This window comes from Podarcis raffonei, chromosome 13, assembly GCF_027172205.1.
Source record: "Podarcis raffonei isolate rPodRaf1 chromosome 13, rPodRaf1.pri, whole genome shotgun sequence".
NCBI lineage: Eukaryota > Metazoa > Chordata > Lepidosauria > Squamata > Lacertidae > Podarcis > Podarcis raffonei.
In genome coordinates this window covers 19,522,266-19,544,471 of record NC_070614.1, presented here as the reverse complement: position 1 = coordinate 19,544,471, position 22,206 = coordinate 19,522,266, and the positions used below count along the sequence as shown (strand labels likewise).

The 22,206-nt window shown below is 45.2% G+C and overlaps 1 protein-coding gene across 2 annotated transcripts; it reads left to right on the top strand.

Annotated features, from left to right (window-relative positions):
• Window positions 1-480: 480 nt before the first annotated feature.
• Window positions 481-21,696, top strand: CFAP97D1 (CFAP97 domain containing 1). 2 transcript variants are annotated; one of them, XM_053361117.1, is made up of 7 exons: window positions 481-659; window positions 5,415-5,485; window positions 7,820-7,894; window positions 13,191-13,309; window positions 16,202-16,325; window positions 20,516-20,568; window positions 21,561-21,696. In XM_053361117.1, the coding sequence occupies exons 1-7, from the start codon at window positions 539-541 to the stop codon at window positions 21,622-21,624; spliced, it is 627 nt and encodes a 208-aa protein (XP_053217092.1). In that variant the 5' UTR covers window positions 481-538; the 3' UTR covers window positions 21,625-21,696. The 2 variants fall into 2 exon arrangements, with proteins under 2 accessions (XP_053217092.1, XP_053217093.1); XM_053361118.1 differs by lacking the exon at window positions 7,820-7,894 and having other exon boundaries at window positions 487-659.
• The last annotated feature ends 510 nt before the right edge of the window (window positions 21,697-22,206 follow it).

Sequence of the window (22,206 nt, the reverse complement as noted above, 5' to 3'; positions counted from 1 at the left end):
ATGTCAGGCTCCAGGAAATCAGCTTACCAGTTAGAAACTTTAATAATCACTGCCAGAGGCAGTGAATCTGTTAACCCCATCTCTCCCAGTCTTTCTTCTGCTAGCTGTTCCCCATCCAGTATTTCCCAGCTTCTGCCTTCTGAACTATGCCCCTCTGCAAACCACTGTTCCAAATCTATACTGTCCCTCCTGCTCCTGGGAAGATTCAGGATCAGGGGGAGGGGGAGGCTCCCACCATTCCTCCTCACTGCAGCCCTCCTCAGCACGGTCCCTGACAAGCCATTTCTTTGACCCAGCATTGCAATTCTCACGCGCCAGCCCTCCCCAGGTATCTCACCTGGGCGGCGCAATCTCACCTGGCAGCATCCAAAGGCTCTTGGGAGTTTGTGTTGCCATCCTTCCCGCTTATGGCATTTCACAGCCGATGATGTCACAGCTGTGGCATCTATGACAACAAGTGGGAGGTGGTCTTCAGAAGCTAATCCCCCCAGCTTTGCCTTTTTGACTTGGGACCTGGCAGTGGTGGGCTTGTGCCAAGATGAGCAGCTTCGATGTCTTGACATTCCCTGTGGTGGTTGCCAATTCTAGGCAAAGAATCGCCTGTACAAGGAATCAGTCCCGTACTGGTGAATATGTGTTTCGTGGCAAAAAAGAACTAGGTAGGCTTAACTTCTTGCAATCCTAAACTTGCTGAGTACAATAACTGTGCTGGGTGATTCTATGAATGCTTGCTTAGAAGTTGTAAGCCCCTGTGCTGGTCCCGAGGGTTAACCATGCAGCAAGGTCCGAGTCCAGTCCGAGGTCAAGGGTGCAGTATGGACTGTCCATCAAAGCTGAAGCTGGGTCCAAGGCAGGGAGTCAGGTGAGGTCAGGAATTCTGGCAGGAGAGCAGGACAGGGTGCAGGCAGGAACAGGCTACCAACAATGTTGCTCCTGCAACCTGGGACTGGACTGGCTGGCTTTTATCTGCCCCAAGGTATGGGGCGGCCCCAGTCCACAGGTGACTCGCCTCTCCTGGCCTGGAGGCAAGCACTCCTCCTGTGAGAACTTAGTTCCCTCCACCTCTCTGCCCTGAGCCTCTGCAGCTCAGGAGAGGCTGGAGGGTTACCAGACCCAGAGGCAACCTCAGCTTCCTCTGACGGGGCTGAGAGTGGAGCACCTGCAGGCAATGGGTCTTCCCTCACCTCAGGAGCCAGAGCAGACTCAGCTGGTGCCTGCACCTGAGGATCCAGCACAGGTGAGGACCCTTCAGGCTCAAGCCCCAGCCCCAGCTCAGCTGGTTCTGGAGGCGGGGAATCCTGTGCAGGCTGGGATTCCTCAGGTTCAGCCTCCGAGTCCGAATCCCAGGCGATCACACCCCCACTCTGTTCATCAAGGGTTCTCCAGCATGCATAGGAATGTAGATTTAAAAGTTGGAAGAGATGCAAGATTCAAAAGATCCGCCCACCTGCTGAAAGCCAGGAGCATCGATATAAAGCCAGCCCTTGACAGCTCGGCGGGCACTATCCAGACACCATAGTGCTGCAATCATGTGCTTGCCAGAAAAGAGCCTGCTGGCTGGAGCCTGCTGAAGATTTACATCTCACAGAGCTGTGATAGAAGTTTGATTTATTGTGGTGGTTTGGTTTTCCAGATTGCTTTGTTTCATTCTGTGTTATATGAATCGCAGAGTTGGAAGGGGCTACGAGAGTCATCTAGTCCAACCCCCTGCAAGGCAGGAATTTTTTGCCCAGCGTTGGGCTCAAACCCACCAACCTGAGATTAACTGACTCGTGCTATATATAATTTAGAACATTTGCACCCTGCTCTTCATCCAATTGGAACAAGATAGTCGCTCCCTGCAGGCTTACAATCTAAACAAAGGTAAAAGGGAAAGGGAGGGCAGAGAAAAATAAAAAGGCACACCAGTTTTCTGAACAGTTGTTCCTATAATGTCCAGACGGCACAATTCAGGGGCAGTAGGTGCTTGATGGAGCTGGGCCTCCAACAAAGTGGATGAAATGAACCCTGCTTCCTATATCTACAACTGATTGAATAGCTGCCCCAGTCTCCAACTCCAGTCTGATTGAATAGCTGCCCCAGAGAGAAAGAGGGAGAGAGTTGTATCATACACTGCGACTGATAACAAAAGAGCTCCAGATGACGCGAGTAATAATAATAATAATAATAATAATAATAATTTGTACACCGCCCATCTGGCTGGGTTTCCCCAGCCACTCTGGGCGGCTTCCAACAAAGATGAAAAATACATTAAAACGTCACACATTAAAAACTTCCCTGAACAGGGCTGCCTTCAGAAGTCTTCTAAATGTTAGCTAGTTATTTATCTCTTTGACATCTTTGACATCTGATAGGAGGGTGTTCCACAGGGTGGGCGCCACTACCAAGAAGGCCCTCTGCCTTGTTCTCTGTAGCTTTGCTTCTCGCAATGAGGGAACCTCCAGAAGGCCCTCGGCGTTGGACCTCAGCGTCCGAGCAGAACGATGGGGGTGGAGAGTAAGCGAGCCAGGCCACTTGTAGATATATTTATTAATTTAAAACCATTTGTATGCTTGCCCTTGCTTTCCTAAAGATTCCAGGGCAGCTCACAGCAAGTGCAAACACCCTGTCAAACACAAACTCAAAAAGCTCAGTCGAAAACAATTAAAGCAGAATAGAGTAATAGAAACAAATGACACCAGGAGGTGACATAGCTAAGCCTGGCAGGACAGCTCACTCTGTGGTATTAACCCCTTCATGCATTAATTAGAATTAAGCATGTTGGCTTTATGAGGCTGGTTATCCAACAATCTGGGTGTTTAGTTCTCATTTTTTACCTCTCACAAGTTATTGAAACGCTGATCTCCGTAATATCCTATTGTCCCTTGCAATACTTTATTCTTTCTGACATGAACTGAATTACTGCAACAGCACTATGTGTTATTTAGATGGTTGGGTCTATTGTTACACACTCCCAAATTCTCCAAGCGATGAGAATGCCCACATGTTTCAGAAGGATATTGTAGAAGTGAAGAATTAGTTAGATTCAAAATATGCCTTTTACACCTCTTAACAGTTACTCCTCCTGGGTTGTACCAAAGGATGCGTCCTTAAGAAATATATATACTTAATGGCAAATCTGTTGAACAGATTTTAATTGCCAAATACCGGAAACGACATCCATATTCTTGAGAAATGGTCGCCTAAAGCTTGGCATGCCATGCTTATGAGCAAATTAACAACACATAGGAAGCCTGTGGAAGGAGAACCTCAATGCAGCTTGCCAGCTTCAGAAACAATGTTCAATATTTATTTAGCCCTGGAACAAAAGGAAGCCCAATTAAAATATTGGGTCTGGAGTTTTAGAGCTGGTGTAATTCAATTTTCTGTTCTATTCTTTACTTTTCATTATACTTACTGATGGCGAATGGGTTGTCATTTTGTCTGCTTTGCCCCATATTTATGGGCTTTACAGATAAGTTAGTTTTAAGGGCGCCTAGGTTTGCTTCCGTTTGAACGAGAGGGAGACTGGAGACATAGGCTGCTGCAGTTCCGAGGAAAGAGAGCAAAATCCAAAGGCTGTTGAACTGCCTTATCGAAAGCCCTGTCAGACTCTAACCATCAAGGCAGAAGTGAAGGTTGAGGAGCAACAAGGGTGGTTGCCCAGGAAGGTATAAAGACAAGGAAACGTTTCTTGACGTCCTTTTTTATTTCAATCTTTACAGAGAGAGGCTATAGAACCCAGCCTCTTGGATAATTGCCTCTGGTCTATTTTTTGGGGAATCATGCAACGTGTTTTAAGTTTTTTCACTCTGCTAACTATACGTTGGAATAATAAAATGAATAATAAAATTTTATTTATTTCCCGCCCTCCCCAGCCAAAGCCAAAGCCCCAGAGCGGCTAACAACAGTAAAATAATACAGCATTCTAAAATCAGTTCATTATAAAATCAGTTCAAATCAAATTAATGGCAACCATTGGGCTAGAGTTCTGTGAGGATTACCAAAGGAGGGAGTCAGGCTATGCCCTGCCCAAAGGCCTGGTGGAACAGCTCTGTCTTGCAGGCCCTGCGGAAAGATGTCAAGTCCCGCAGGGCCCTAGTCTCTTGTGACAGAGCGTTCCACCAGATTGGAGCCACAGCCGAAAAAGCCCTGGCTCTGGTTGAGGCCAGCCTAACCTCTCTCTGGCCTGGGACCTCCAAGATGTTTTTGTTTGAAGACTGTAAGCTCCTCTGTGGGACATACCAGGAGAGGCGGAATCCAGAATCTGTTCTGGATCGAGTAGAATTTCAGTGGCAATTACTTCCTGACTTCCAAACACAGTGATCGATCAGCTCCTATACACGTACGAAAGCCTTTCATGCAACCCCCTCAAAATACAAACTTACGTGGGGCACCTCAGACAACACCAATAGTTGTCCTCGATGCTGCAGAAGAGAACAAAACATACAGGAGGAGTTGCAAGAAAGATGAAATCCTTCATACATTTATATTGAGCTCCATGAGGCTCTTAGCTCCAACAACTGTTCACTATTCAAGATTTACAGCTGTCATTAGCAATATTCTGTTTTCCTACTTGGTTTTGCTAACAGCCGGTGGGCGTTTATGTGCAGGGCGAAAGTCAGCGAGAGAGTGTATAGACTAGAAAAAAGCAGCATAGGCTGGTTTTTTGTTTTGTTTTTTGAAATAATTTTTTATTTGATTTTCAAGATTATAAACTGAATCTCCTGGCTTTCTCCCCCATCCTTTCCATAGGCCCTATTAATCCTATTTTCAACTGCATATCATTACTTCTCCAATTTTTTTGATCTTTCTAAGTTATCCATACATACTGTTACATTACAATGGTATTTAAAATCCTGCCAGTATTTTAACCTGCTTACAATAATCTCGTACAGTGGTACCTCTGGTTACGTACTTAATACGTTCCGGAGGTCTGTTCTTAACCTGAAACTGTTCTTAACCTGAAGTACTACTTTAGCTAATGGGACCTCCTGCTGCCGCTGCACTGCCGCCATGCAATTTCTGCTCTCATCCTGAAGGTACTATTTCTGGGTCTATAACCTGAAGTGTATGTAACCTGAAGCGTATGTAACCCGAGGTACCACTGTATATGCATTATAAACTTTTCCCATTCTTTTCTAAAGATCTTGTCTTCTTTGTTCCTGAGCTTCCCAGTTAATTTTGCCATTTGGGCATAGTCCATCAACTTGGTTTGCCATCCGTCTCTGGGTTCTCTCTTCTTTCCACCTCTGGGCTAATAACATCCGTGCAGCTGTTGTCGCGTACATAAACAGTTTCTTTTCTGGTCTTTTGGAATCTCGCTACCCGGAAAAGCCTTGTAGACTAGATCAGGATATTTGAAGGTAATATGTATGGGGGCAGAGATCCATTTCTACCCTTTCAAAAACAATCGTTTTCTCTTCTCCCGGCAGCTAGAAGTCACGTGGATAGTAGACCTCCAGAGGCCAAGACTCACCTCTACTTCAAGGTTTCCAAGATACAGGTACATGAGCTTTCCCTTTGCAATTGGTGCTGATGTTGGGCATAAAATTAGACCGTTTAAAGGTAAAGGTAAAGGGACCCCTGACCATTAGGTCCAGTCGTGGCCGACTCTGGGGTTGCGGCGCTCATCTCGCTTTATTGGCCGAGGGAACCGGCATACAACTTCCGGGTCATGTGGCCAGCATGACTAAGGCGCTTCTGGCAAACCAGAGCAGTGCATGAAAATGCCGTTTACCTTCCCACTGGAGCGGTACCTATTTATCTACTTGCACTTTGATGTGCTTTCGAACTGCTAGGTTGGCAGGAGCAGGGACCGAGCAACGGGAGCTCACCCCATCGCGGGGATTCGAACCGCCGACCTTCTGATCGGCAAGTCCTAGGCTCTGTGGTTTAACCCACAGGGCCACCCATGTCCCTCTTACCGTTTAGGTGTAAGCAAATGCAACTAAAAAACCTGATCCTTTCAAAAGGCAGGGCACAGACCTTGCGCTTTGCCCATCACTTTTCTGATTCTGATCAAACCTTACACAGCTTTTCATGCCATCTGGTTCCAAACATCCCTTTGGCCTTGAACTGGTCTTTGACCGTAATAAATTATTATTATTATTATTATTATTATTATTATTATTATTATTATTATCTCTTTGGCCTCCCAAAGCACATGTCTAAAACCCTGCAGGAAGGAAAACAGGTGCAATCTGGAGTGGGGAATCAGCAGGTTGGGAAAGGTTAACTTCTGTTCTCCATGCTCCCCCCCCCCCCCCCGAAGCCTTTTTTTAACTGAAAAATGAGGTGAGAACATTTAGGGAGAATGGGATGTGCTTATTTTTATTTTAAAAAAATATTCACGGCCCCTCCAGACTCCAGCTTTTTATCTGGGAACAATCTATGGAGTTTTGCGGTTGCATATGTAATAAAACTACACCAAGTTTATGGGTGTTTTTAAAAGTATGAGCGGAATTGTTTCATTGTGTATTTAAATCATGTGTAATTGCTTTTTATATGTACTGTATTTTTCTGTGTATAAGACGCTTTTTATTATTATTAAAAATGTTAAATAGTGGTGGTTGTGTTATACATGGATAGTGCAGTGGGGGGGTGGCTGATTGGTGGCAGCGTGAGCAGGAGATTGTCTGCAGCGATTGGGCTGGTGATTGGTGGCTGCAACAAGGCCTTCTGGTGATTGGCTGCTGCTGCTGCAATTGGACAGGCGATTGGCAGCTTCTGGCGACGATCGGTGGCTTCGGTGAGGCATACGATAGGCAGTGGCAGTCAGGCGTGTGAGCAATTGGCGGCAACCCCCCCCCCAAAAAAAGTTTACAACTCTGGGCAATCTCCCCCCATTTCCTTAATTTGGGGTCCCAAAAATAGGGGTCATCTTATACATGGAGGGGGGTGTTATACACGGAAAAATACAGTAATTGGTTTTACATTTGTAAACCGCTTAGAAGCTCATTTTGGCAAGGAAGCAGTATACAAATCAATAACACATAACATAATACATGTGACTAAGCACAGAAGCAAAAGAACCAGGATAATAAACAAGAAATCCAAAGGGTGGAATAGAAACACAAATGATCTGGTTCCAGGAAAAATGTGAGTTCTAAAGGGAACATCTGAAACACATTGCATTCAGCTATTTGATAAGCAAAGTTCCTTTGAAAAAAAGGAGACAAGTAGGTGAGGTGTTTTAGCATACCATCTGAATTGTTTTGCAGTTTGTTTTTGTTTTTTAAAAGTACAGTGGTGCCTTGGTTCTCAAACACTTTGGTACTCAAACAGCTTGGAACCCAAACACTGCAAAGTGTTCCAGTTTGCGAACTGTTTTTGGAAGCCAAACGTGCTCCGTTTTGAGTGTTACACTTCCGATTTGAGTGCCATGCTTCCATTTTGAGTGTTATGCGAGCTCTGTCTGTTTTTGCTATTTATTTTGCGTTTTTGTTTTCGCGGCTCTTTTTTGTGTGTTACAGTGTGGAACCTAGTTCAGCTGCTGATTGATTGACTGTGTGACTGCGGCACATTGTTTATTGCTTTCATGTTATGGCTCAATGGTCTCGTTAGATAGTAAAAACCATGTTAAATTGCTGTTTTAGGGGTTGTTTTCAAAAGTCTGGAAGGGATTAATCCATTTTGCTTTCTCTGGGAAAGCGCACCTTGGTTTTGGAAAGCTTTGGTTTTGGAACGGACTTCCGGAACGGGTTAAGTTTGAGAGCCAAGGTACCACTGTATTGTACCATGGCTTCAAAAGAGTTAACAAAGAAGCTGTAGAGCGTATTAGTTAGACCTTTCTTCTATTAGCAAATCTAATCCAGTCTCCATACTCTCTTTTCTTCAGAAGCTAACACTCCCCAAGATTGTGGAGCCAGATAATACGGAGACGCAAAATGCACCTGTGGCAGTAGAAGTGAGGGTAAATGTCACCATATCTTGAAGGGCACCCCCTTAGTTCAGGCCCAAGCGGGAGGTAGGGCTAAAAGCAAGACAGTAGCTGCAGGAGAAAATCATGTGCTATGCTCAGCTCTTGCATAAAACTATTTGTTGTTCAGCTCCTCGGAGCTGCTCATCATTGAACAAGAGAACATTTCGTGGTACCAGGAGTAAGGTCAGCGAGAAAAGTAAGGGGCAGAAAAACTGAAAATTAAGGATGGAATGAAGAAGAGAAGAAGAGTTTGGATTTGATATCCCACTTTATCATGACCCGAAGGAGTTTCAAAGCGGCTAACATTCTCCTTTCCCTTCCTCCCCCACAACACTCTGTGGGGTGAGTGGGGCTGAGAGACTTCAGAGAAGTGTGACTAGCCCAAGGTCACCCAGCAGCTGCATGTGGAGGAGCGGAGACGCGAACCCGGTTCACCAGATTACGAGTCTACCACTCTTAACCACTCCACCACACTGGCTCTCACACTGGAATGAGAGAAAAAATGGATGGTTCGAGGCTCCGGAGGGAGTTGAAACTTAGTGGCCATGCAGCGAACTCCTGGAAAAGGTTTAAACGTGACTTCACCATTGACATGCAAGGTACAGGAATGGATGAAAAGAAGATCCTCAAAAGGTAACCATGTTTTTGCCTATAGCAGGGTATGAGGCAGTAGACATTTTCCTGGCCGTGCAATCAAGGCAGGAGGAAGAGGAATTTTTTATCAAGAGGTGTGCAGAAATTGGATGAGTATGGCATGCCCAAGAGAGCAATGAGATTTATGAAAGATTTAAGATTTCCGTCAGAGGAAGGGGAATCGATACGGACTTTAATAGATGATTCAGAAATGCAACTGTGGGACCCTAACGGATTCATTAATTAGAGATCAGATAGTGTTGAGGGTTGGAGACTGTGAACTTTTTATTTAAAAATTCCTGCAAGACTGTGATCTGACTCATGAAAGGGCAGTCCAGGCTGCAAGGCTAGAATGCGAGTATTAAAGGAAAACCTTTTTAAGTCTTTGCGTTGGCTTATTCTGGGGAAGAAATGATGCACAGAGGGGTCTGTGAATTGCAGAACAGGTTCCAAGTTTGAATGGAGATCTTCTAGTTCAATAGTGTGTGGGAACACAGAACCTTTCCTAGGACAAAAAACTTGTCATATTCTGGTTAAAAGACTGCACATCATAAGGCAAACCAAAGATATTCACATTGTATCCCGATGTCTTTGAAGGAACAGGCAAGGTGGAAAGTGTATACAGTGGTATCTCGGTTTTCAAACATAATCCATTCCAGAAGACCGTTTGAGTTCCGAAATGTTCGAAAACCGAAAATTCAATAAGGAAAACTCAATATGGAAGCCGCGTGACATGTTTGACTTCTGAAAAGTGTTCAAAAACTGAAGCATTTACTTCTGGGTTTACAGCATTCAAGTTCAGAAACATTCATCTACAGAGACGTTCAAAAACCAAGGTACCACTGTATAAAATCCAGTTAACAGAGCCAAAGAAACTAGTGATAAATGCACCTTGCAGAAGTTCCTTCGGCCCTCACAAAAAGTCTAGGAGAACTCAAACTTCTGGAGATCATTGAAAATGTCCACGAGCCCATGGAACAGGTCCATTTTTCAATACTCATAAAGAAGAAACATACAGGACGTCGCTCAGATTGTGCCTGGATCCATTGAAAGAAGTTCAGTTTTAGGGTCATGACAAGGGCAAAATATTTTTCAAATTTAGATGCCTCTCCAGGATTCTGGCGAATACCATTAGACTAGAGGGGCTCATGAATTTTCAGTACACTTATTATTGCTTCCACGGATAGCCATTTGATTTTAAATCTGCCTCCCATCGAAAGCAAAGTGGAAATTGTGAAGCGTTTGCTGAAAAAGGCCTCGGATACAAAAACAGATTCTTACTTGGCATAGCTGGATTACAGGGGTGGAAATGGGAAAATTCCCTGCTGAGCTCTTGTTTATTAGAACACTCAGAACCAAACTGCTATGGCTGGAACACCATAACTCTAACTCAGCTTGAAGTGTTCAGTAAAAAAAGCAATATTATGGCACAAATTCCTGAGCACCGAGATCCCTCTACAACCCAAAAATGTTCAAGTGCGGGATGGTACCCCATGAACCCAGAGGGTTGTTGTCAAACGAAGAAGTAGTCCCCAGATCATGCAACATGCAGACTTCTGTTGGAGAAATATTGCGACGTAACCAATGGCATCTCCTCCAGATACCAGAAAGAGAGGAAGGAGAGAAGAAAGGAGGAGTAACTCAGCAGGGGAAGGAAGCAGGATGAAAAACACTGTAGTCATACCTCAGGGGGGTTGGGGAAAATGAAGCGTCTTCAGAATGAGTCTGAGAAGGTACACTCAAAACCAGAAGGCCCTAGAGAGACTTATTAAAAAAACAAACAACACAGACACATTGTTTTAAAAAAAGGAGATGTAAGGATAAATGGTGTACCTCCCATATCTAGTTTAGGAGGTTAGGTCGGAGGCAGGGTGAGAAGACAAGAAAAAGAATGGCTAAAGGAGAGAAGACCTCTTTACGTAGTTCTTTAATTAAACTACTACTACTTCTTCAAGGGACGCAGATGGCGCTGTGGGTTAAACCACAGAGCCTAGGGCTTGCTGATCAGAAGGTCGGCGGTTTGAATCCCCGCGATAGGGTGAGCTCACATTGCTTGGTCCCTGCTCCTGCATAGCTAGCCATTCGAAAGCACGTCAGAGTCTAAGTAGATAAATAGGTACCGCTCTGGCGGGAAGGTAAACGATGTTTCCGTGCGCTGCTCTGGTTCGCCAGAAGCAGCTTAGTCATGCTGGCCACATGACCCAGAAGCTGTACGCCGGCTCCCTCGGCCAATAAAGCGAGATGAGCGCCGCAACCCCAGAGTCAGTCATGACTGGACCTAATGGTCAGGGGTCGCTTTACCTTTACTTCTTCTTCAAGCCCTCTAACCTGCTCCTCATTAAACAGAGAACATTGCAGCAGAAATTGTAATTAAAAATGTGAAATTAGAAAGGAATAAACCCCCCGCCTTTAGATGTTTTCCCTTTTCAGTTTCACAAAGCGTTTCCCCTAACGTTAATTCAACCACTAACCAAAGTTACCAGGGAGAGGAAATTTCTCATTCTTAGGGGCAACCAAACGTCATCATTCTCCCCAATCTAGAAAAGGAAACATTCCTAACACTTCTTATCAGCCAGTTTTTGTTTTCTTAGTTGTGACAAGATATTTCTGGCAGTGCTGGCCAAAATACCAGATGTCATTGTGCAACGTAAGATTTGGATTTGTCAGTAGACCCCCAAATATTTTTAATATATCTACAGTTGTACCTTGGTTTTAGAACAGCTTAGTTCTCGAACGTTTTGGCTCCCGAACGCCGCAAACCTGGAAGTGAGTGTTCCAGTTTGCGAACTGTTTTTGGAACACGAACGTCCAACGAGGCTTCCTCAGCTTCCGATTGGCTGCAGGATTTTAACAGTGGGTTCGTTAAGTGGCTGTGGAGGCCAGTTCTGGATCCACACGTCCTTCCACAGTGGGAACATAGGTTTCCGGGTGGGAGTTGATCACGGTGTGGATTTGCCAAGTGTGCCTTCCTCTTAGCACATTTCTCCCTTGTGTCCTGAGTTTGAGTGTCTTCAAAGCCCACGACACCTTTGGTAAAGGCTGTTCTCCAACTGGAGCGCTCACAGGCCAGTGTTTCCCAGTTGTCGGTGTTTATACTACATTTTTAAAGATTTGCCTTGAGAGAATCTTTAAACCTCTTTTGTTGACCACCAGCATTATGATTTCAATTTTTAAGTTCAGAATAGAGTAGTTGCTTTAGAAGACGATAATCAGGCATCCGTACCACCTGAGGGCCTAAGTTCGTCTTGTCCATTCATTTCAGTAAGTCCACTCTGAGTTAGTTAGTTAGTTAGTTAGTTAGTTAGTTAGTTAGATTTGTTGTTGTTTAGTCGTTTAGTCGTGTCCGACTCTTCGTGACCCCATGGACCAGAGCACGCCAGGCACTTCTGTCCTCCACTGCCTCCCGCAGTTTGATCAAACTCATGCTGGTAGCTTCAAGAACACCATCCAACCATCTCGTCCTCTGTCGTCCCCTTCTCCTTGTGCCCTCCATCTTTCCCAGCATCAGGGTCTTTTCCAGGGAGTCTTCTCTTCTCAAGTTAGTTAGATACAACCCCCTAACTTTTAATAAAAGGTTGTCAAGTCTCCCAAATAAGGGAATGTTTCTCATTTATAAATTATCATTGCAGCATCACCACCCGCCCGAATATATCATTTACCAAATTCAACAGCAACAAAAAACTTATGGGCACAGCTAGTATTCTCTTTTTAAGAAAAGGAAGCAATGTCAATGTCGCCGCATCAACATTTAGTCTGGTACATACATATTTTAAAATTAAAAGTTGCTGGGGAAATGGGATCAAAACCATGACGCCATGAAGGAGGAGTGGCAGACAAAATTGATGGAATATGCAGAAATGTCAAGTTTAACCAGTAGAATAAGAGATCAGGAAGAAGAGTGGGAAATGTTTGCAAAATATCTGAAGATTCATTGCAAGCAAATTAAAACGCTAGCAGGATTAGAGTGAATTCAGCACTGTATAATTTAGCTGGGAGAAAAAACTAATATGGAGTAATTAGAATATGCAGCAGTAGAGGATAATTAGAATGAACCATGGAAGAAGGGGAGGGAAGTTGATGAATAAATATATTGTCTGTTCTTTTTGATGAATGTAAATGTGGAAATTTGTAGAAGTGACATTATATTAAAACAACAACAACAACAACATTACACTACAGATCGTTTTCTTTTTTTTCAAATTAAAACTGCCTTCTTCCCTTCCATGAAACTGCCATTTCCCCCGCAGTAGGAATATGCAGGCACCTAGAGACCCCGTATATATTTTCTTCCTGCAGTGTACACCACAGTCCCAACAGGAGAGAAAATAACCAGCAAAATTTCCGCAATTCACCGTTTTATAAAACAGTCACATTCTGCTTTACTTTTTGTCACGCACACAGGCATGGGGAAAGGGGCCAGGGAGGTGGGTTGTGGGATTTTTTTTTGCTTTTTTTGCCAAATGTAAAATTTTAAAAAAATTACATCCTTGGGGACTGGGGGCATGAGTATGTATAAAAATGTTATTTTAAAAAAAAATGTGGGAGGGGGAATTGGAGAGAGGGTTGAGAGCTCCTGTTTATTATAGGATAAACAAAACTTTTTTAAAAAAACAAGAAACTCACAGTTTCTGTCTCTCACTCTCTCTTTCCATAGGACGCCCAAAAGAAAATTGGGCTGATTGAACGGGAAAACAAGACCCTGTCGACACGCCTAGCTCATATATATCGCGGCACGGGCTTGGTAGACTGCTGGAACCCGTACCAAAAAAAGAGGTGGGCAGTTGTGAGTCTTTAATGCCTCTACGCTATTCTTCCAGGAGTGCCAGCTTGGCCCCACAGCCGTGGTTGCTCAGGGCTGTGGGTGCCATGCAGCGTGCATGGCCCTGGGGCTGAAGTTTGTGGGTGCCCGGCCCCTTCATGGAATAAAGGTAAAGGTAAAGGGACCCCTGACCATTAGGTCCAGTTGTGGCCAACTCTGGGGTTGTGGCGCTCATCTCGCTTTACTGGCCAAGGGAGCCGGCGTACAGCTTCTGGGTCATGTGGCCAGCATGACTAAGCCGCTTCTGGCAAACCAGAGCAACGCACACAAACACCGTTTACCTTCCCACTGGAGCAGTACCTATTTATCTACTTGCACTTTGACATGCTTTCGAACTGCTAGGTTGGCAGGAGCAGGGACCGAGCAATGGGCGCTCACCCCATCACGGGGATTCAAACCACCAACCTTCTGATCGGCAAGTCTTGGCTCTGTGGTTTAACCCACAGCGCCACCCGCATCCCTATCTTCATGGAATAGGATGTCCCTATTTTCCCCATAGAAATGTTGAAGGGTCTGTCATACTGGCCAGGAGGGCAGAGGGTGGCAGCTGACTGAATTCCAGCAAGAACTTTGGCCTATTTAGCACACAGAGCCTGACTTTCCTGCTGTGTTGAGGGACCAGGACCCTCCATGGGAGGTGAATCACCAAAGGCCACCTGCTGGAGACCCTGGTTGGAGTCCTCCCCACATCACAGGCTGCCTCCTCATTGTTATCTATTTAATACATGAGTCGTAAAAGGGGTGTCTCAGAACCAGCTGCTTTTCATGACAGTAAGCTGTTCATTCATACGGTATAGAATACAAAAGCTTAATCTCTAGTGAGTCGCCTATCTCTCCCCACTGGCTCCATTTTGAGACTAATGAAATAAAAAGGGGATAAAGTTTGCATTGTCATTTTTATCACTGGTAAAGAAATAATAACTATAAAAATAACAGAACAAACAACAATCAGCTGCCAGTTGACGCAAAGAAAGATTCCCTTTTTAAAAATTAGAGGGTTTTTGTAGTAAAAGATTTTCTTGTGTTACAAAACAAACAAATAAACGGGGGAAAGTATTTAGGGCTTTAACACCAACCCAGGTACGTCATCCCTTTTGCTTAAAACTTAAATCTTCTTACGAGTCCTGGAGACCTCAGAAGCTTTCTCACAATTCTGTGACATTTTAATTGCCCTGCTATGGATTTTGGATCCCTCCTCCTAATTTATTCCCAGGGTGCGGAGGGCAAAGGAAAACGTCTAAGAATAAACTTTCTACTTTTATTGCATTTTTATAGCAATAACATGACAAGAGCTCTTTGACTGGCTCATGACCAGACAAGAGGAGTGATGTTCTCAACAGATGCCCATCCGCTTCGCATCTTCCTGCTCTCTTTTCCATTTAATATAAGACACACATTTTTGGGTGGGGACAGTCGCATCCTAATGAGGTGGATTTTAATATGAGATGGCTGAAGAAAGATGCTGTCCATAGTGGGACAGCTGTCCCAGGATTCCCCACGTAGTCACAAGGGATCTAGAGATATACCTCTGGGTCATTTCTGGTTCCAGCTGGAGGGGCAGTACCCAATAAAAAGGACGCGGGTGGCCCTGTGGTCTAAACCACTGAGCCTCTTGGGCTTGCCGATCAGAAGGTCAGTGGTTCGAATCCCCACGACGGAGTGAGCTCCCATTGCTCTGTCCCAGCTCCTGCCAACCTGGCAGTTCGAAAGCACACCAGTGCAAGTAGATAAATAGGTACCACTGCGGCAGTAAGGTAAATGGTGTTTATATGTGCTCTGGTATCCGTAATGGTGTTCCTTTGTGCCAGAAGCAGTTTAGTCATGCTGGCCACAAGACCCAGAAAGCTGTCTGTGGAACAAACGTCGACTCCCTTGGCCTGAAAGTAAGATGAGCGCCACAATCCCATAGTCGCCTTTGGCTGGACTTCACCGTCCAGGGGTCCTTTACCCAATAAAATAGTATTTGCAGGGAGTCAAAGATGCTGCAGAGTAGATTTTGCGGCAGCAACTCTCCAGCCAGAAACCAGCATCTCCATGAGCTACTCGTCTTAAAATCTTAGAATCCTAGAATTGTAGAGTTGGAAGGGACCTTAAACGTGATGGGCTCTTTCCAGTGTTCCACCAGCAGGACTCTACTCACACAGTGAGACCCTTCCTCTCCTTCGCCATTCACCCCCAGATCTGCTCTGGAAGGTCTCTCGAACCCTTCAAAACTGATTTTGAGGGTGCAGAGTGAGGACGCTGTAGGGGATTGGAGGGGAATATTTTATTCTTTGTGCAGAAGTCTCGTGCTAGCAGAATAGGAACATCTGGTGCCACCAATAATAATCCGCAGCCAACAGTATGTCGCCTACTCTCTCTTTCTACTACTACTACTACTAATAATAATAATATATTTATACCTTTCCATCTGGCTGGGCTTCCCCAGCCACTCTGGGCAGCTCCCAACAGAGTATTAAAAACACGATAAAACATCAAACATTAAGAACTTCCCTAAACAGGGCTGCCTTCAGATAGTTGTTTACTTCTTGACATCTGATGGGAGGGCGTTCCACAGGGTGGGCGCCACCACCGAGAAGGCCTTCTGCCTGGTTCCCTGCAACCTCACTTCTCGCAATGAGGGAACCGCCAGAAGGCCCTCAGAGCTGGACCTCTGTGTCCAGGCTGAACAATGGAGGTGGAGACTCACCTTCAGATATACTGGGCTGAGGCCGTTTAGGGCTTTAAAGGCCAGAAATTACACTTTGGTGCTGAAACCAATCCCCTTTCCCCACTTTTCTGGGGCATCCCCCGGGAATGTGGAGTCTTTCTCCACGCCCTAGCCTTAACCTGTTTCGGTTTTGCAGTTCACAGCGGCAGAAGCAGAACATAGAACTTGTGAGGATTACCGTGGAGAATCAGGGTATCCTCAAAAGGATCCGAGAGCGAAAGCCAACCTATGACCGGAAGCAGTCAGAGATTGACTGGGAGGCAAGTGCACCCTTCCCCATGTTTATCAAAAATGCAACCAACCTCCATTTCCTTAGTTGTAAACATTCAAGCCTTTAAGGTTCAGCTGATATGAGGCCAACCTGGACGTACTTGGAAGAGGTGGGCAAGGTATAATAGTTGTGAACAAGACAAGTGAAGCTCCATGTGAAAAAGTCAGATGTGAGCTTGTGTCCAGCACCAGGACACTGAGAGTAGAAAAATGTGTGTGGATTGTAATGAAACATACCATGTTAAGGCAGCAGTCCTATGCAGATGGACTTGAAAGTAAGTCCTACTGAAATCAGGAGGCTGTGTGCACATTCCTGTCTCCCACAGTTGTTTTGCAAAGCTGGGAACACACAGCATTCGCCAAAATCCCCATCTATCCTGTAGTTTCTTGAGAAATGCTGCGTTTTGAAGCCTTTCTCCCCAAACCAACTTCAATCCAATCCAATTTCAAGATGTTAAGCTGTATCAAAACAACCCTGTTCCCTCTCTGCCCACTGGTTTAGACAGTGGGTGACCAATTGTGTTTTTTGGAATGGAGGCGGGGGCCTGTTTTAAAGGATTGGGCCTGTGGGTGAGGCCTGTAGCATATTAGTGGGATTCTTCCTTTTGTAAGCTAAAAATAGCATATCTCCTGAGTTTACGCCAGTAAAACTCAGAAACGCGAGGAGTTAGGAGTCCAACGTTGCTTATTGCAAAGCAATAGGTTACAGTCGGATCGTTCCACAAAACTGCAACCCCGCCCTTTGGTCCAGGCAGTGGTATTTATAAAATTTCAAACAAAGCATTTCAATTTCCACCAATCATGTACATCATTGCCTCATTTCATGTTTTACACATGCACAATTATCGTTGTTGTTGTTTAGTCGTGTCCGACTCTTTGTGACCCCATGGACCAGAGCATAGTGCTCTTATCCGGAAAGAAGCTGCTGCTGAGGGAGAAAAAGACTTCAGAGAGGAGGAAGCTTAGGAGTCAGAGAACTGGTGCAGGCGGAAGGGGTTAATCCCCTTTGCCTCAGCACTGTGACTTATATCCAGATTCTCTCTGTGTGTGAGAGAGAGATCTCCTTTGAAGCATAGAAAGAAAGAGTCAACCCTCTGCCTAGAGCAGTGTTTCTCAACGTTGGGCCTCCAGCTGTTTTGGGGACTACAACTCCCATCATCCCTGCTAGCTATGGATGATGGAAGTTGTAGTCCAAAAACAGCTGGAGGCCCAGAGTTGAGAAACTCTGGCCTCGAGGGCGAGCCTAGAATTTCGATGCGTCCCCTGCTTTTATCAGTGGCTGCTTAATATCTACATTGCTCAATCAATTTTGCAACTCTCCCCGCCAGCAGTTGTAGAATATGTTAACCGGTTATGATCATCTTGGAGCTGGGGGAACAGGGTGGGAGCAGCGAGGCGCATTTCCCGAAGCTCATGCGTGGGAAACGACTGTTCCAACCTTGTTATTAGCAAGAAGGGAGAGGGTGCAGGGTTTGTGTCGCTCGCCGTCACGTTTTCGCGTTCTCCCCCTCCTCCCTGGTCTCATTATTCTGCAAAGCCGCCTTCCCCGATATCTTTTGTCGGTGGAATTAAAATCTCTCCCGAAAAGTCGAGCGGCGTCTCCTCGATGTCAACAAGCCTCCCACAGGCAGTGGAGAAGGCAGATGGCACAGCTGCAACCTTTTGTCTTAGCACAAAAGTTTCTGCCCCTTTGTTCCTCTTCTGAAACTGGGGACTAGGCGATGATGCTTTACCGTCACAGATCAAGAGAAGGGAGTTTTGCTCTCATTCGCCTGTACCCTAAACACTTTCCTTTGTTGCTTTCCTTCATTGCACACACCCCAACTCCCCCCCCATTGTGCACTCATGATGGCATGTGGTGTGCATGTTACAGGTGGCCAGTGCTGCTTTCCATACTGTTTGTGCCTGGGGATGATTCAGGGCAGGCATACACATTCGTTTCCAATCAGCGCACGACCCGCAACTTCCTGATGAAATCCACATCATAGCTGTCAACTTTTCCCTTTTCTTGCGAGGAATCCTCTTCGGAATAAGGGAATTTCCCTTTAAAAAAGGGAAATGTTGACAGCTGTCACAGAGGCATCGTGCCTCTGTGTCAGGCGGAAGTGGATCCAACCCCCAGGGGCAGGTCACCAGGAACGGCTAAGACAAGGAAAAGTTCTTACCAAGTGCTTTTTATTCAATATTCACAGAGAGAGGCTTGGAAATGCCACCTCTTGGAATAAGAGTGTTGCTCTGAGTGAGTCTCCACCCCTCCCTCTCATGCATCATCTCTCACCGCCCTCTCATTTGAGCTCTCTGCTCCCCTACTTTCAATGCTTGCCAGGTTCTGGGAGAGAGGGGCTCTGGGATGCTTTCTAAAGACAGTGTGTCCATCAGCTGTCCACCCCTCTGGTGCTTCTTCTTCCTCCTCTCCCATTATTTCCAGGCTTTCCCCCTCATCTTCCTCTGAGCTGTGATCTCCCTCAAACCCATGTTGTAATTCTGAACTGTCTTTTTCTTCTCTGGAACGGTCAGGCTGGGTAGGTGGTCTCCACCATTCCTCCTCTGCCCAGGCCCTGGCACTCTGCTCTGAATATCGGTTGTAGGGAATCGCAGGTGGACTTATGCAGGCTTCCTCACCAACATCTGGTCGGCCACTGGGAGAACAGGATGCTGGATTAGAAGTGCCACTGGCCTGATCCAGACCCAGGGCTCTTATGTTCTTAAGACCACAAACGCTCTGCTTTATTTTTTCATCTTGCTTTTGTTGAGCTGTAGTGTAAGAGCACTGCTCCAGGCAGCATCACAAAACAATAATATGTAGATGGACCAGTATGAATCCTGCACCAATGACATGTCACAGAATACATCCACCAAACCCATTCCAGAGGAGCCCCTTCTGTTTTTTCCCTTGCCGCTTCCAGAAAACTCAGGCCAGGTTATAATAATACAAAGGCAATGAAAACCAGTGAATTGACTATACTACAACATAAAGAAAAGGCAATCTATAAATATATGCTAGAGAAATAATATTCGGCCCACCCAAAAGGATAGCTCACTGAGCTCAATTAAGACTTGGCTTCATTTGAGAAAAGAAGTCTACTGTTACAGGAAAGCCACTTGAAAAACGGTTACTGTATTTTTCTGTGTATAAGATGCCCCCATGTATTTGGGGGGACTAAATTTAAAGAAAATTAGGGGAGATGGCCCAAAGTTGTTGAGCTTTATTAAGGGGGAATTGACTGTGCGCCATCACCCCAGCATGCACCTCCCACAGCAGCATGGGGGGGGGGAGTTGCACACCCGCCAACCAGCGGGCTGGCAGTGCACAGCTTCCCCCCCCCCATGCTACTATCCGTGTATAGGACGAGCCCAGTTTTTTGACATGATTTTTGAGTCAAAAAACCTTGTCTAAATCGGTGGCTCATGTCCTTCTGGCTTGCAGTCTTTATAAAGATATGAGGAGTGAGGTTATCATACCGTCCATTCTGGGACGCCCAACCACTGTCACAGTGTCCATTCCCTTGGCAGATCAAGATGAACAGTGACAGCAAAGGTTGCAAGGTTTTTAGCCTGGGCAATTAGAAGAAGATCCACTATTTGACTATTGATCCAAATCCCCAAAATGTCTTTTATATAATTGGCTTTTTACCTTTATCTTCTGCATACCGCATTTTGTTTGTGTTATTGCCATGGCTGCTGGCCAATGCAAATAAAGATTCATTCATTCATTCATTCATTCATGTAAGCCACTAAGAATCTGACTCTACCTTAGGGGGCAGTTTTGCTCAGTCAAATGCAGTGGGTCACGGAGAAGGAAAGGGTCATGTTTATATAATGTAGTTCTGGTTCTTCTGCACCTACACTAGGAAATTAACTGCATTTTGTACCAGCTGCCAGTTTGGGATCATTGTCAACAGCCCAGCCCTGCATAGAATGCACTACAGCAATTTAGCCTTGAGGTCAGGAAGATCCAACAGCATTAGTTAATTAGCATCATAAGGAAATAATACGCAGTTGAAAATGTTGACAATAGGACTCAGGGAGGGGGGGGAAGTCTTGAGATTCAGAGAAATCTCTTTATATGGATACGTATTTGGTATTGTTAAGAATTTATATTTGTACAATCAAATAAAAACTAACAAACAAAATAGCATCACTGACTAGTTTGTGACTTTGGTTGTCTTCACCCCTGCAGAATTCAAGGAAATATCTGAGGACCAGCACTCGCTTTCTAATCTCAAACCACGAGTAAGTATGAAGCACAGTCCAGACCATGTTATTGGTGGGGTGGGTGGATGTACACACACACACACACACACACACACACACACACACACACACACAGCTACAGCAGAATAAATCTACCACAAATGCACTACTGTGTTATCATGTTGCAGAATGCACCAGACACCAGACTGGAGGGGCCCTTACTTAACTTGCTCCAGGGTTAAACCCAGTACAACAGCTCAGAGTATGACTGAAGGCTATGGTCCTTTAAATCTCCACCCTCTGGAGGCTATTTCATGTATTACTAGACTAGCCTCTGAGTCAGCATTGTACTAAGAGCTCAGCGCCCATGCAGATCAAAACCTGGCCCAATAATGAGCATGAACTTGACGTTCATGTAAGTGTAACACTGTCATATTTACGATGTTTTTGAATTATCTTTCATGGCTTTTTGTACGTACAATGCAATGACAACATGACATGTGTCATTTAGCAATATATCCCAACTGCCCTGAAGACATACGAAATGAAGACCATACCCGGGCATCTCATCGACAGGAGTCCTTCGTGTACACAGTCTTTATCTGGAAGATTTACTCCATAGTTGAACTACTGAACTCTTGTTCTCAGTTATACTGAATAGCAATTTGCAAGAATGAATATATATATATATATATATATATATATATATATATATATATATTCAAGTTCTTTGTGACTGTACATAAATACCTTGTGTCATAAAACCAATTGCATTGGGACATTGAGTGCATATTATACTTTCATTGTATAGAGTTGTGTTCATTTTGTTTTGATTAGATTCTGTTCTCTCTGTTCCTTCGTTGTTGGATCCAGGGTTAACCCCTGGCACAAGAAATAGGCTCTGGAGCTGAGCCCTGGCAGGGTGACTTGTGGCCCCGCGTAAGCCCAACAAAGCATTAAAGGGCCCACCTTTCTCTGATGAAACAGCTACGCTTCCCTGTCTAATATTTCCCCCTTCTGATTTGTTGCAGGAAACTAGGCGCTGTGAGGAATAACAAACCGTTTGGGCCTGTTCGAAGTTCAACAGCTAGTTGATGGCACCGCCAACAACTGGCTGATTTCTTTGTTAGGGTTTCAGAATTAAACGTGATGCGCGGAAAGAACGTCTCTTCCTTGCTTCCCTTATGCCAACTTTGCCAGCGCCAAGGCACACACCTTCTCAGGGTTCTGTTCAAATTCATGAAAAAGAATATTAAAGCCATGTTAGTATTTGCTGTGAAGGCAAATCCTAGCAGCCAGCCAGTCAACAAAATACTTGCTGCTGAAGATATTGCCCATATGTTGTGGTTTGGAGATACCATACTTCCTTCTTTGCTTTTGGATTGAAGTTTAGTAGCAGATGGGGACGCGGGTGGCGCTGTGGGTTAAACCACAGAGCCTAGGACTTGCCGATCAGAAGGTCGGCGGTTCAAATCCCCACGACGGGGTGAGCTCCCATTGCTCGGTCCCTGCTCCTGCCAACTTAGCAGTTCGAAAGCACATCAAGTGCAAGTAGATAAATAGGTACCGCTCCTGCGGGAAGGTAAATGGTGTTTCCGTGTGCTGCTCTGGTTCTCCAGAAGTGGCTTAGTCATGCTGGCCACATGACCCGGAAGCTGTATGCCGGCTCTCTCGGCC

Bases quoted from the DNA above. Each gene is read 5' to 3' on its own strand.
- CFAP97D1 (XM_053361117.1), top strand. From the start codon at position 539: ATGAGCAGCTTCGATGTCTTGACATTCCCTGTGGTGGTTGCCAATTCT. The intron at 5,486-7,819 runs GTACATGAGCTT...TCTTTTCTTCAG, and splicing joins TCAAGGTTTCCAAGATACAG to AAGCTAACACTCCCCAAGAT. The intron at 20,569-21,560 runs GTAAGTATGAAG...GATTTGTTGCAG, and splicing joins TTTCTAATCTCAAACCACGA to GAAACTAGGCGCTGTGAGGA.